Raw genomic sequence first — 13715 nt, 5'->3', positions numbered from 1 at the left:
TTATGATTCGTGCGAATTAGATCCGCACATATATTAAAGACCCCATGTTATAGGCATAGGCCGGATGGGCTCCGTTTACAATCAGACGGTGCATATGCATTAACTGAAAAGATTCTCTCTTGAGTTAATGCAGACGATGCGGACTCACGGGATATGGGATCAGCTATTGTCGCAACTCATCCAATAACGAATGGGAAATAGAAAGGTTTAGTTAGTCCTAAAACTTAAACTTTTGTTACCTGCTAATATTAACAGGTACGGATAGGTTAACTGATATGAATAAGGTATGAGTAAGATCAATTCTTAGTAGGTATGGTTATGAAAATGGTTCCACTCTACTCGTATCGTACTCATTGACACCCCTACCTACATTCGGCTCAAAAATCCAAACTAACAGAGAGCTCAACTCTGTTTTCTCTTCTAGGCTTGCTGACCATGTAATTAATTTGATTTTTGATTTAATTATGGACATTGCCTTGGAACACTGTTTTATTGTAAAATATATAGATAGATCTAAAATTCACTATCAAGTCCAAGTACACTAGACCAAATATAATTGCAAGGAAGATGTATGTAGATCGATCTTTCTCTACAACATTTTTTTGCTAATGTGATGAGCACTACTAACCTTACCAAAATAATTATAAACAAAATCTAGACTTAGACTTTCTGCCAGTCCATCTACAAAAGGTTGTATATATTATATATTTTCATTGTATAATTCAGCCATTCAAATTTCACAGTACGTGGATCCCAATTATAATACAAAATCAAACAATGCAAGGAGATCGAAGATGTATATTTTCCTTTTGTAGTGAACACTACTCAAGTAGAAAAGTTAAAGAGGATCAATTGACTTTCTCAAGATATATTATAAAAATGGAAGATATATATATATAGTTGTTGGACTTGGAATATATGTCACACTTTTGTATGATACAAATATATTGTCTGCAGATATAATCTTTGCAGCACACCAGAAACACACAAATTCAACTCTTAGCCATTTAATTTGAACCGGTGTTCAAACGAGCAGAAAGAAAGAAGTTAGCGCGCACTCATTTATGGAGCCCGAGACAAACTGTTCAACTATGCCCTAAGTCGGGACACAATTGTCCCGAAAAACTTCCTCAAAAAAATAAACAAAAGAGGAAAAAAAATCCGAATGCACAACACACCATCGATCCACCTACCAACACAAACAAGCATATGAGTTGGCGCACACACAAACAATCGGTGCATTGGATGAAACATTCTTCATTTCCTCTCCTTTCACCGGATTCACATTCAGACCACCAACATCCCCATTTGCATTACAGTCCGGCCCGTTAAGAATACACTCAATATCATCCTCGAATTGCACGTCACGCAACAAGTAGTCAATATTTGTATCGAGATCAAATGCAAACTTCTCTTCTGTGAGAGCATTCCATGGGTCCTCTACCTCTACCGTGCTAAGTCCCTGACTCAATAAATAGTCATCTACATTTACATTTACATCTGATGGCACTATCTCTTGAGGCTCTGTGGGGCTGGATTCGGATTCAGGCTGGGTCTCGCACAATTGGGCAGGTTGGGCTTGCTCTTGTGGACTTGTTTCAGGCTGATCCTTAATGTAGCGCCTGATATCAAAGTTGGTCACAGCATTTATGCCCCGGTATTCTATTGCGGCGAGGTCATAAGCCTGTGCTGCTTCTTCCTGCGTACCTGTAAAAATGGAAAAACATGCAATTATGTGCATACATACACAGAGACATGCTTGCAAATTGGAACATTATGCTGCAGCTAGGCGAAACCAACATATATAGTAATAGTAGTATCAAAAATTTAATGGATGCTGACTATATATATATTATTGATATTAACCCTTAGATCCGAGTTCATATATATATTATGTTCTTGAGACATTACGATCCTGATCTTGCGAGAAAATTTGTCAACCAGGCGGTACGTGATTCAAATTAACTGAGTAGATGGGGGTATATGAATGCAACAGTAAATATATCAATAGAAGAGGAGGTGGAGAGACAGAGACAGACGACATGAGGTGAAAACAAGTAGTTCATAAGATCTTCTCACGTGACAAGCAGCTAGCACTCATTACGGAGTTAAAAGTGGTGGTGGTGGTGGATCTTTATTCCAATCCACCTGGAATCCATTTTCTGTAAATCGACTCACGTGCTTGTCACGAGCACCAGTAGGCATATATATATATCTAGGCCCGGATCTCCTATGACAACTATTCATACAACTATTCATACGAGTACCACATTTCCAGTATATATACATATACATACTGAATGTTCCTAGGTAGAGATACTTGTTGCCGAATACTCTCCCAATCCTTGCCTCCCATCTTCCATTGTGATGGTGCCTGCATTAATCATTATTAATTTTGTTAATTAACTTTTGTCATTAATTGTCTATATATATATTTTCAGTTTCACTTTATTGGAGTAGAGAGATTTGCATGTCATCATTTGGAATTGGCCTATCATTCTAAAGCAACAAAAAGAAGGCCATGCATCTGACGCACAAATAGCTACATGAGCAATTTAATCAGAAACTCCACATCACTGTCACGTGACATGTTCAACTAACCAGTCACCTTTTTTTTTCTTTTTTTTTTTTTTACCAAACTCAGGGGACCAAATAATAACAGTACAGGATTCTGAAATTAAAAATCAAATCAGCACAATCACAGCCATCCGTTGAATGATCAATGTCTGTGATGCTTATCCTTGAATCACAGCCATCCATTTAATAAATGCTATTTAATATTTAATATTTAATAAATACCTTGCCACTCCCCTGTACTTGGAAACTCCTCTAGAAAAGCCACTGCTCCTGCGCCTGAGAGATGCCAAGTACTCATCTCTTGACACTGCCTCCATCACCTCTATCTCTTTCTCATACCTCTCCAACTGCAATTCAATTTAATTTGTACACATACATTAAATTACAAATTTTCCCTTTCTTCTCATAATAATGCAACCATATATAGTACTGTACATATGCTCTCAACTCAACTATTAATAAATGTACTTGAAAGTGGACCTTGCTCAAGAAACCATTTTTTTTTTTATAGACTTACAGGAAAATTCAGCAAAGTCTCTGGACCCCAGTATTTGAGTGCAGCAAGGTCGTACGTGCGTGCCGCAGCTTCTTCAGTATCATATGCTCCTGAAGTATATTATTATTTAACAAATTAATTGACTATACAAATTTGTAGTCAAGTTCTTGTCAAAAACTAATATATAGTCAAATATACACAAATTAAATTATATATATATATATATATATATATATCTCATTATATAAGAATACATATAGGATAGCTAGCTAGCTAGATTGCAATATATATCATGTGATATATATGGTACTAACAGAGATCGATTGTCTAATGCATATTGTTGGAGCTAGGTTGATATATTAGTAAGCATTTATTGAATCAATCCGGGTCTGGGCTAGATTGCAGTGAGATGGCTTGACATTCTATAGATTGTTGAAATTGATCTAGTAAACAATTATGGTTGCCAACCAAAACTTAATTACACCCCAAATTAGAAAACTACTAACTATTACATTAAATATTGTGCATAGGATTTGTTTAAACTTGGTTTAGCTACCAGTTTTGTTTCTACTAATGGTTAGGCAAATCAGATGCTGCAAGAGACTTATTATATTTGAGTTGTTGATTTGGGTACCAATTTGGTCCCCAATCCCCCCCCCCCAAAAAAAAAGAAAAATTAAAATTAAAATTAAAGGAATAATTCTAACGTGGTTGGCATAAATACTATTCCTGTTAGTCTTTTTCAGTAAAATTGTGTGCATCATCTTTTCCAAAAGTTAATTTCACATGTTGAATTATAATTATTTTTTTTGGTGGCAAAGAGTCTCTGTTTTCTGCAGTCTGTAGAAAGACACCAAAAAGGACTCATTAATTGTTGTGGAACTTGCTGATCTATCAGCTGATGTTTATTTATTTCAATGTACCTCCGAAGAAAAATTTATACTCTCTTTTTTAATCTCCCAACACAACACAACACAACACAACACAACAACTAAATGGCACTATATATCAAAGAGCGGATGAACGTACCGATCAAAAAAAAAAAGATGTACTTTCAGATGAATCTGAAAAGAGTGATGACTTACCCAAATAAACTAATCAAGTCACGCAGACAGCATCAGTGGACCAACACCAAAGAGGCAAAGACCAAAGCAAGCGCAGATCCCCAGGCAAATCCCAATTCAAATCAAGACAGAATGCATGTCAGGCATGTACAGCAAAACTCCAATATTAATTTGCATATTATTTCTATCTATGTAAACTAATCAATCTTAATTAAATTAAATTAAAGGAATAATAACAATTCACAAGTTGGGTTCAATTAAAGTTCAAACTCAGGGGCCCTCTTTCAAAAGTAACAATTAACAAGTAACATGCATGTGTGTCTTTTAATTAATTTCTCTGTCAAAAGGCCATGTAATTAATAAAGTAACCGTTACAGTTTTTTTCCCTTTCAGTAGTGTTTAAAAAAGGACAAAATATTTATTTGTATTTTATTAGAATTAGTATAATTAGAAAAAAATAATAATAATAATAATAATAAGATACATTACTTAATTAGAAAAGCATATGGGAACTATATAATTAAATGAGATATAAATTAAGGAAATTAATTCTAAGGTGATGCTATTGCATGCTAATTAAGATAATTGATTTAATTAAAATGGGGTAGAAAGAATAATATGTTTTCTATTGATTGTGTCGTTTACCAGTGTCAGATGCAACAACATCAGCACTCATTGTCACAATAAACCCTATTTAATGCTGAGGTTGTTTCTGGATTGTAGTTGGAGACTCTATAGTAAGAGCTAGCTAGCTAGTTAAATGCCATGTTGAGGAAAAAAATAAAAATATAAAAACTGTTTCAATTGTGCAAATGGTATGGCCATGCATGGCAAAAAAAAGTGTGAACAATTTGTTCAGAGGAGAAAAATAAATGAAAATGGTGGGTATAAGCTGGTAATTATCTGTTTTGCATCTTGACAAATTAAATGGAGAACAGATAATAATTATAAATTCATTAATACAATAAGAAAACTCCAAATAAGCAATAAGCGCTAGCATTTCTTTGAAACAATCAACTTGTAATTAAAAGAAAATTATTAATACAACCAACATTTGATTCTGTGTTTATACCAAAAAAATAAGATGAAAAGAAATTAAGATCAATTGGATAAAAAAAAAAAAAAAATGGGTTTAATTAATTAATCAAGTACCTTGTTTTCCTTTTTTGCTCTGTAGAGGATTCCAACAGTTCTTATCCCATAGATGAGCTTCATACCTCCCTGTCCATCTATGCCTGATTGCATGCAATGCATATATATATAAGCTTGTGAATTTTTCTGATGAAATGAAGTCTAGCTTCATTAATGAATTACCTTGTGACTCCTCTATAGATAGAGCTCCTCTTTGCATTGCCATTAGGAGAGAGGGTTTTGGGTGGGTTTTGGGTTCTCTTGGGACGCTTAGACTTGGGCTTGTTCTCCTCCTTTTCACATGCATTGTAAGAGGAGGAGTTAGAGGAGGTGGAGGCAGAAGGAGAGTTTGGGTTTGGGTTTGGGCATGGCCTCTTCATTTGGAATACAGAGAGAGAGAGAGAGAAGGTAATGTCTCTTTTGGTTTGGCAATGTTGAGATTGTGGGGTATTAATACTATTAAAAAGGGGAGGGTCGTAGTTATATTATATAGGAACCAAGGAGGCAAAGTGGCAAAGGCAAGGGTAGTACTGTACACTGGATGTTATGTGGCAAATGAAAACAAAATGCGTGTGCACATACAAGAGAAGGTAATGTCTCTTGATCTCTTGTGGTGGCAGTTATTAATAGCCTGGCCTGGCCTGGCCTTGCCTTGTGAAAGTGGTCAGATGAGTCCAAATTAATTGCTTCGTGGCAAAGCCCGTTTGGCAGTTACCTCATAAGTCATAACGCTCGGCTCGGCTCGGCTCGGCAGATTTGGTTTTTGTTTTCCACTTCAAAAGTTGGGATTCTTTGTTTTTAAACGGGATTCCATCAGATCAGACTGTGGGTGTGGAGTATTGTGTAGTTTAGATCCGTCTGATGGCAATCGCAAGTACATTTGAGTCTCATGGGGTCCGGATCTCCTAAAGTAACTCAACTTTTGGGTTTTGGGTTTTGGATCAGGACATAATTTCGGGATTCAAAAAAATAACACCAACCGTTGATAGATCGTCTGAGAGAAGAGAACCCACAGCTTAAATAAACAAAGAATATTTCACATAACATAATTATTGATCTTATCTATGGATGGATATATGCTACTTGGTTTAGAAAATTCTCAAGTTAATTATGATGAGGTGTTAATTAATTAGTGTCATTTATCAAATAGGCGCTTCATTAATTCAAATTGAGATGTAATTAGAACAAATTAACAAAGAGACGTACAGATCACCCAAAAATGAAATTAAAAATATAATTAATGTGACATTAAACTATTTTGACCCAGGGAAGAAAGCTCAATGGTTTGTCCAATCAGAAGCAATTACAACTTTGAGCAGATAACTATCCATTTTGCTTTCAGAGTTGAAGGTTAATTAATTATAAGCTTTTTATATAGCATTCAAACTGAAAATATATATTCATTTACTTGTACCTACGACAAGATTAAAATTTTATAGTATGATGAAATTAAACTAATAAATTAACTTTTTTTTGTTGACTGACTTTCAAAATTATATTATGAACTATTGCTTATGACATTATTTAAAATACCTTGTGTTTGACAAATGAAGTAAATAGTAGTAAATTAACTAATTCACTTTGAAGCAATTAAGTTTAATCAAGGTTTTAAATAGCGATTATCACGTCATAGCAAAAAGACTAAAAAAAAACCTATTGTCAATAGCGTAGCTTTAGCGAAAGCTATCATACATAGCATTTTTTGTTTCAAAAATTATATTTTATATTTCTACTAATTATGGACATTATCTAAAGTCTCATAGAATAATAACTAACACAAAATTGATTAAGGAATTAGAATATTCATATTGAACTCGTACAAAATCTAAATTGCTATTCATAATATCCCTAATAATATCATAAACTATCTATCTTTTTTCCATTCAAAATAACCAAAGCATCATCATATAAATTTTTTTTTTTCTATTAAAGAAAACATAGGCATCATGAAATAAACTATCTATCTTTTTCTATTTAAAAGTAAAATCAATCTGGATCTTGAAAAAATTTATCTTTAAAATTAATTTTCAGTTTAGGTCGTTATATAAAAGCCTATGTAACATAGCGTGCGCTATAGTGCATAGTGTGTATCATGGATAGCGGACCACTATTACCGCTATAGCGGTCATAGCTGAAATAGCGCATTTTTATCCCATAGCGTAGCATTCAAGGTCCAAAAACACTATAGCACCGCTATTGCATTGCTATAGTACGCTATTTAGAACACTAAGTTTAATAGTAGTGAAGAAAGTTGATAAAATTATATTTTAATGGACACTGTTAGTAAGTGTAGCATGGATAAAAAATATCAAGTGTAAGGAATTTTATGTTTTAATTTTACTTCATTTAAATAAAAATGATTTAACTTTAATTCACCACATAAGCAACTTAAATATCACTTTCGTTTGATATGTCAAAATAATTTAAAATACTAAAATTATATATTGTTACCAGATGTACAAAGGAAAGTTGTGGATAATTGTGGAAATGAAAATTCTAGAACAAACTACTGATAAGTGATAATAGATGAACTGTAAACCGGCCAACTGTTTCCCCACTTTTAAAATATGTGGAACCGCTATTTTGAAAGTAAAATTTGTAATTTTTTATTGTCCAATTTATTATTGACACTGTGCATTTAATGCACACTAATAAAACAATATAAAGAAAAAAAATGCAATATGGAATTTAAATGTTGATACACTAATTAAAAAGTGGAAACATAACTTAAGAGCATGAACTATACAATTTTAATGCAAGTTTTTTTTTATTTAAATACAACACTAATTTATAGGAGTAAAAGTATAAAAATAAATCATATAATTTAAAAATATGAATAATTATATCATTCTCCTTACCCATATTCCCTCATTTATCTTCTCACTCTCTCTCAATATTAACTTCTTTAACTGTCATTTATTCCCCCCCATTTATTCCGCTAATAATTTTCATTTATCGCCGCATTAAATACTGTCATTTAATAATAATGTCCGCATTAATTATACTATTCTTTAATAACAATTCCCGCATTAATTATACTACGCTCATTAATGATACCAACAAAACACAAATTATTGGGGAACAAATATGTACATGCATGGTGATACCGGTTTTGTTATGTGCCATAAAGAATAGTGTAAAAAGGATTGTTTGTATTGGTTACAAGTATATTGGCTTGCATGTACCCCGTTAATTGGGAATCCGTATCCTCTGTAGCATTGTAGAGGATCACCCTCACTTTACGGTTTGAGATTAAATCTCAACCGGTTTGAAATTCGGGTCGCAATAGGGGACGGTATTTTTGAGCTTTGAGATTTGTGCCAAGTTAAAAGAACGGTCCGGATCTACCAATTAGGGAATCATTCTCCCTTGTGCGGTATAATCCGAATTCGTTAATTGGTGCGATTGCATGTAACAAATTAATGCACCATTCTAATTGTTGCTCGTTGGTGCCATTATATATAGAAGCATTTTACATGTTATTAGTCGTTTGCGCAAGGGAAATATTCATTGGTATATTTGAGATGAGTTTATTATTATTCCTTGAGTTACATACAACTTGAGGGAATAAAAAAAAAAAGGAATATACAGTTTACATGAGCTGTGATTACAGCGTTCAAGCATTTTACTGGAGAAATACTATATATATTAATTATATGAAGTGTGTACACTGCTTCAATTTGATAGTATGAATATCTATATATAGGGTCCGGCTAATTTGTTGCCGGTAGCATTTTAGCCGGAGGTGTTGCCGCCCCTTTTTTTTATTTTTTTTATGTCCAAACAACAAATCCAAACTGTTAGATGTTTAATCTATATTTATAATCTACTTGGATACCAAATTTTATATTTTTGGGAATTTTTTTACTATTTATTAAGATAGTTTGAAAACCGCTGCTTTCAGTAAATTTTGATTTTGATTTTACTGTTTTGTTAAGCCACCGTTAGACGGCCATTTTTATTAATAACCCAAAAAAAAAGGTTTTTTACAAAAATAACCTCAAAATCTGAATTTTTCGAAATATGACCAAACCACCAGGATTACGGGCAGTCCAGTTCCATAGCAGACCGCCAGGAACCTGGGCGGTCCACTATGGATTAATGCTCTCCCCCCCGATCCGCTCCGCCCTCGTGCCTCTCTCTCTCTCTTCTCCCTCTCTCTCTCCCTCTCTCTCTCTCTCTAGAAGCCCCTTTTCATTCTTTTTGCCCCTCTCTCTCTCGTTGTGGTGTCTTTGTGGTGCATTGACCGTCATTTGGTGATTTCGGGAAGGTTTGGAGGCGAAGCGAAGGATCCCGAAACCGACCGCAACCCGCTGACTCGTTGTGTATTCAAGCTCTCTCAGGTAATTATCTAAATCAAAACTCCTTATGAATTGGTTGTTCCGAATTGCTTGTGACTTGCCGGGTTGTTGATTTTCCCGGAAGGCGACCCGATTAGGGTTTAGGGTTAGGGTTAATTGGTTAAATTTGTAAATGAATTGTGTTAATAATAAAAGTCGAATTTATCGAATTGCTTCAATTTTGGGTTATTAATAAAAATTTAGGGTTAGAGTTTACGGTTAAAATGCTACATACCTGCCCTGCGCCTGTCAGAAACGGAATTGTGATTTATTGATAAAAATTTAAGGTTAGGGTTTAAGGATATAAATTGAGGGTTAAGATGGTTGAATTTCTCGAATTGTTGGTATTGCGGGTTATTAATAAAAAATTAGGGTTAGGGTTTACGGTTAAAAATTTTAGGTTTAGGTTTATGGTGAAAAACTAAAATTGATAGTTTAGGGTTAGGGTTTAAGAACAAAATTGATAATTTTTTAGAGTTTAGGGTTTAAGAACAAAATTACATTTGGAGTTTTAATTGCTTGAAATAATTCCTGAATTGTGAGTTTAGGTTTCAATTGCGAGTTTGGTTTAAAATATTTAGAAATTGTTTAAAATTGCGAATAAATTTAGATTTCTAAATCTGTGATTGATTAATATTTTTTTTGGTAAATGTAGTATGCCCAGACAGTGTGATTGATTAATATTTGTGTGGTGCCGTCATGTTCGTGGACTTAGGAGATGTGAGTCCTCACTCCCAGCAGATACCGAGGCGTGTGCAGCCGGACAGGGAGCTCAAAGGCAAAGCAGCTGCTAGGTTCAGTCCCTCGGGGAAGAAGCATAAGAAATGATTGCAGTTTTTTTATGATGTATTTTGAAATGATTGCAGTTTTTTTTTATGTATTTTGGACTGTAGCATTATTATGATTGCAGTTTTATTTTATATTTCATGTTGGTTTTTATGTTTTTTCTGCTTTACATCGAAACGGTCTTCTGAAATTACAACGTGTCTATTTCGTCAAATTATAACTAATCAAGTGTTAAAACTAAGCAATTCCATCGAAACGGTCTTATACCTGTAGCAATCGCCTCAAAATCGCCCAAAATTATCCAAAATTGAAATGGTCCGTTATTTTTGGCAAATCAAATCAAACTGACAAATCAAATCAAAATGAAATATAACAATGAATACATGTAGCAATCGCCTCAAAATCGCCTAAAATCGCTTCAAAATCGCCAAAATCGCTATAGCAGATCTATTTGAGAATAGTGCTGTTTTTTCAGCCGGCACGCTATGACGTGATAAACGCTATTTAAACGCTATATCAAATGTTTTATTTTTTGGCAAATACCCTAAGCAAAAAAAAACTAAAACTTCACAAATGAAAATATTAACAAAAAATTAGATCTCTAAAAAAAAAAAAAAAAAAAGCGGACCGCCCAGAACTCTGGCGGTCGTGTCCCTATCAAACCGCCCATGTCCTTGGCGGTCCGCTATAGAAGTGGACCGCCAGCATGCCTGGCGGTTTGGTTATATTTGAAAAAACTCAGATTTTGTGGTTATTTTGGTAAATACCTTATTTTTTGGGTTATTAATAAAAATGGCTGACCGTTAGATCAACAATTTTCAAATTGACTTAATAAATAGTAAAAAAATTCAGAAAAGTGTAAAATTTGGTCTCCAAGCACATTTCAATATAAAGATCACATCTAACGGTTCATATCGATTTTTTGGATTTTGAAAACGAAAAAATAACTTAGAAACATATACCTTCATATGCTTATGTAAGTAGAGTAGTCAATCCCTTTCTCTCTCTCTCTCTCTCTCTCTCTATATATATATATATGGGTCTATCTAAATTGCTGCTGGCAGCATTTCGACAGAGGTGCTGCCGGGGCTATATTTAGCCGTGTGATGTCCAAACAACAAATCCAAACCGTTAGATGTTTAATCTATATTATAATATACTTGGAGACCAAATTTTACATTTTTTGGAATTTTTTTACTATATATTAAGCTGGTTTGAAAACCGCTGATTTCAGTAAATTTCTGCAGCATTGAAATCAGCGGTTTTCAAACCAGCTTAATATATAGTAAAAAAATTCCAAAAAATGTAAAATTTGGTCTCCAAGTAGATTATAATATAGATTAAACATCTGACAGTTTAGATTTGTCGTTTGAACATCAAAAAATAGAAAAAAACAGTGGCAGCACCGCCGGCAGAAATGCCGCCGGTAGCAAATTAGCCACAGCCTATATATATTATATGAAGTGTATACACTGCTTCAATTTGACAGTATGAACCCCTGACTTGGATATATTAAATAGTTGCTTATCATAATACCTATTGGCAATGATTATTTTTTTTGCATCTCGCTTTCTGATTTCAATTAAAAAATGACTTATACAAACAAAAAGAGCTTGCATTAAAAAAATTAGGAATACTTGTTCAAGTAATATGATGAGGTGCCTATTTGACAAGAATATATATATATATAATTGTGGTATTAAATTTATGCTTAACATGGAAGGTGAGAAGCGGCAGAACAAGCTTGGTTTTAAAAATATTTTTTTTGTCAAATGAGCAATCCAAAAGTATTGACATTTTTTAAATGGACAACTAGAAATTAAAAAAATAAGGTTCACTAGTTATAGGAGGAAGATCATAGGTCCAAATAGGTCGTCACTAGTAAAAGATATTGCAAAACAATTATTGAAAAAATCATAAGAAAAAAAATATAATTACAAGAGGGTATATGTAATTATTTAAGTGGTTAAGCAGTTGTGCCAGTGTATATAGTATAAAAAAATAAATTAAAAGAAAGAACAAAGCTGAGCCTAGATAGAATATTCTGGTAAAGGATTGCTTGTCTTAAGCTTGCTAACTACACAATATAGAATGCATAAAAATGTTTGCACGCAAATGGTCACATAATTTAATGTCTAAGCACAAAAGATCAACCAAGATACAATTTATATGTTCTAGAGAACTCAAACACCCTTTTATTTTTTCTTCTTTTGATGGTAGAGTTCTATTTCTCGACCATGTTTTATTGGATGAAAGATTAGACTTTGATGATTACAAAAATATTGTGGCATTGTTAATATGAAGCTAAATTTCTTATTTTAGTGCACCTTGAATTTGAATGATTCAAGGACATTGCCGAGTAAATGAAGTGTACCTGCCAGTATTTTTCATAAATAATAATAATAATAATAATAATAATAATAATAATAATAATAATAATAATAATAATAATAATAATAATAATAATAATAATAATAATAATAATAATAATAATAATAATAATAATAATAATAATAATAATAATAATAATAATAATAATAATAATAATAATAATAATAATAATAATAATAATAATAATAATAATAATAATAATAATAATAATAATAATAATAATAATAATAATAATAATAATAATAATAATAATAATAATAATAATAATAATAATAATAATAATAATAATAATAATAATAATAATAATAATAATAATAATAATAATAATAATAATAATAATAATAATAATAATAATAATAATAATAATAATAATAATAATAATAATAATAATAATAATAATAATAATAATAATAATAATAATAATAATAATAATAATAATAATAATAATAATAATAATAATAATAATAATAATAATAATAATAATAATAATAATAATAATAATAATAATAATAATAATAATAATAATAATAATAATAATAATAATAATAATAATAATAATAATAATAATAATAATAATAATAATAATAATAATAATAATAATAATAATAATAATAATAATAATAATAATAATAATAATAATAATAATAATAATAATAATAATAATAATAATAATAATAATAATAATAATAATAATAATAATAATAATAATAATAATAATAAGCAGCAGCAGCAGCTATTTGTTAGAGAATTATCTCCTTGCTATTTTCTTAAAAATTGCAAAAGAAAAGTGCACCTGGAATTTCAAGTGAATGAATCAAAATATGACACTTCAGTCGATCAGAATATCCCCTGTACTTTTTTTTTTTTTTTTTGAAGAAGAAATAATATACCTCTTATTAAAAGAAGTCGTTCAGTACTTTTTGAATCAAG

The 13715-nt window shown here is 31.7% G+C and overlaps 1 protein-coding gene across 1 annotated transcript; it reads right to left on the bottom strand.

Moving 5' to 3' along the window:
• Nucleotides 1-857: 857 nt before the first annotated feature.
• Nucleotides 858-5649, bottom strand: LOC144574519 (AP2-like ethylene-responsive transcription factor At1g16060). The gene is made up of 7 exons (XM_078324479.1): nucleotides 5452-5649; nucleotides 5290-5372; nucleotides 4159-4167; nucleotides 3095-3183; nucleotides 2800-2924; nucleotides 2298-2374; nucleotides 858-1707 (listed from the first exon to the last, which is right to left on the bottom strand). Exons 1-7 carry the CDS (start codon nucleotides 5646-5648, stop codon nucleotides 1190-1192), a joined length of 1098 nt encoding a protein of 365 aa, XP_078180605.1. The 5' UTR covers nucleotide 5649; the 3' UTR covers nucleotides 858-1189.
• Nucleotides 5650-13715: the final 8066 nt, after the last annotated feature.

Source organism: Carex rostrata, chromosome 23, assembly GCF_964058835.1.
Source record: "Carex rostrata chromosome 23, lpCarRost1.2, whole genome shotgun sequence".
NCBI classification, from domain to species: Eukaryota; Viridiplantae; Streptophyta; class Magnoliopsida; order Poales; family Cyperaceae; genus Carex; species Carex rostrata.
Note: the sequence above shows the minus strand (reverse complement) of the source record. Positions and strands in the feature narration are given on the sequence as shown.

Excerpts from the sequence above, each read along its gene's own strand:
- LOC144574519 (XM_078324479.1), bottom strand. The coding sequence starts at position 5,648 with ATGAAGAGGCCATGCCCAAACCCAAACCCAAACTCTCCTTCTGCCTCC. Across the intron at positions 2,375-2,799 it reads AAGTACAGGGGAGTGGCAAG|GCACCATCACAATGGAAGAT; the intron begins GTATTTATTAAA and ends TGATTAATGCAG. Across the intron at positions 1,708-2,297 it reads TCTCTACCTAGGAACATTCA|GTACGCAGGAAGAAGCAGCA; the intron begins GTATGTATATGT and ends CCATTTTTACAG.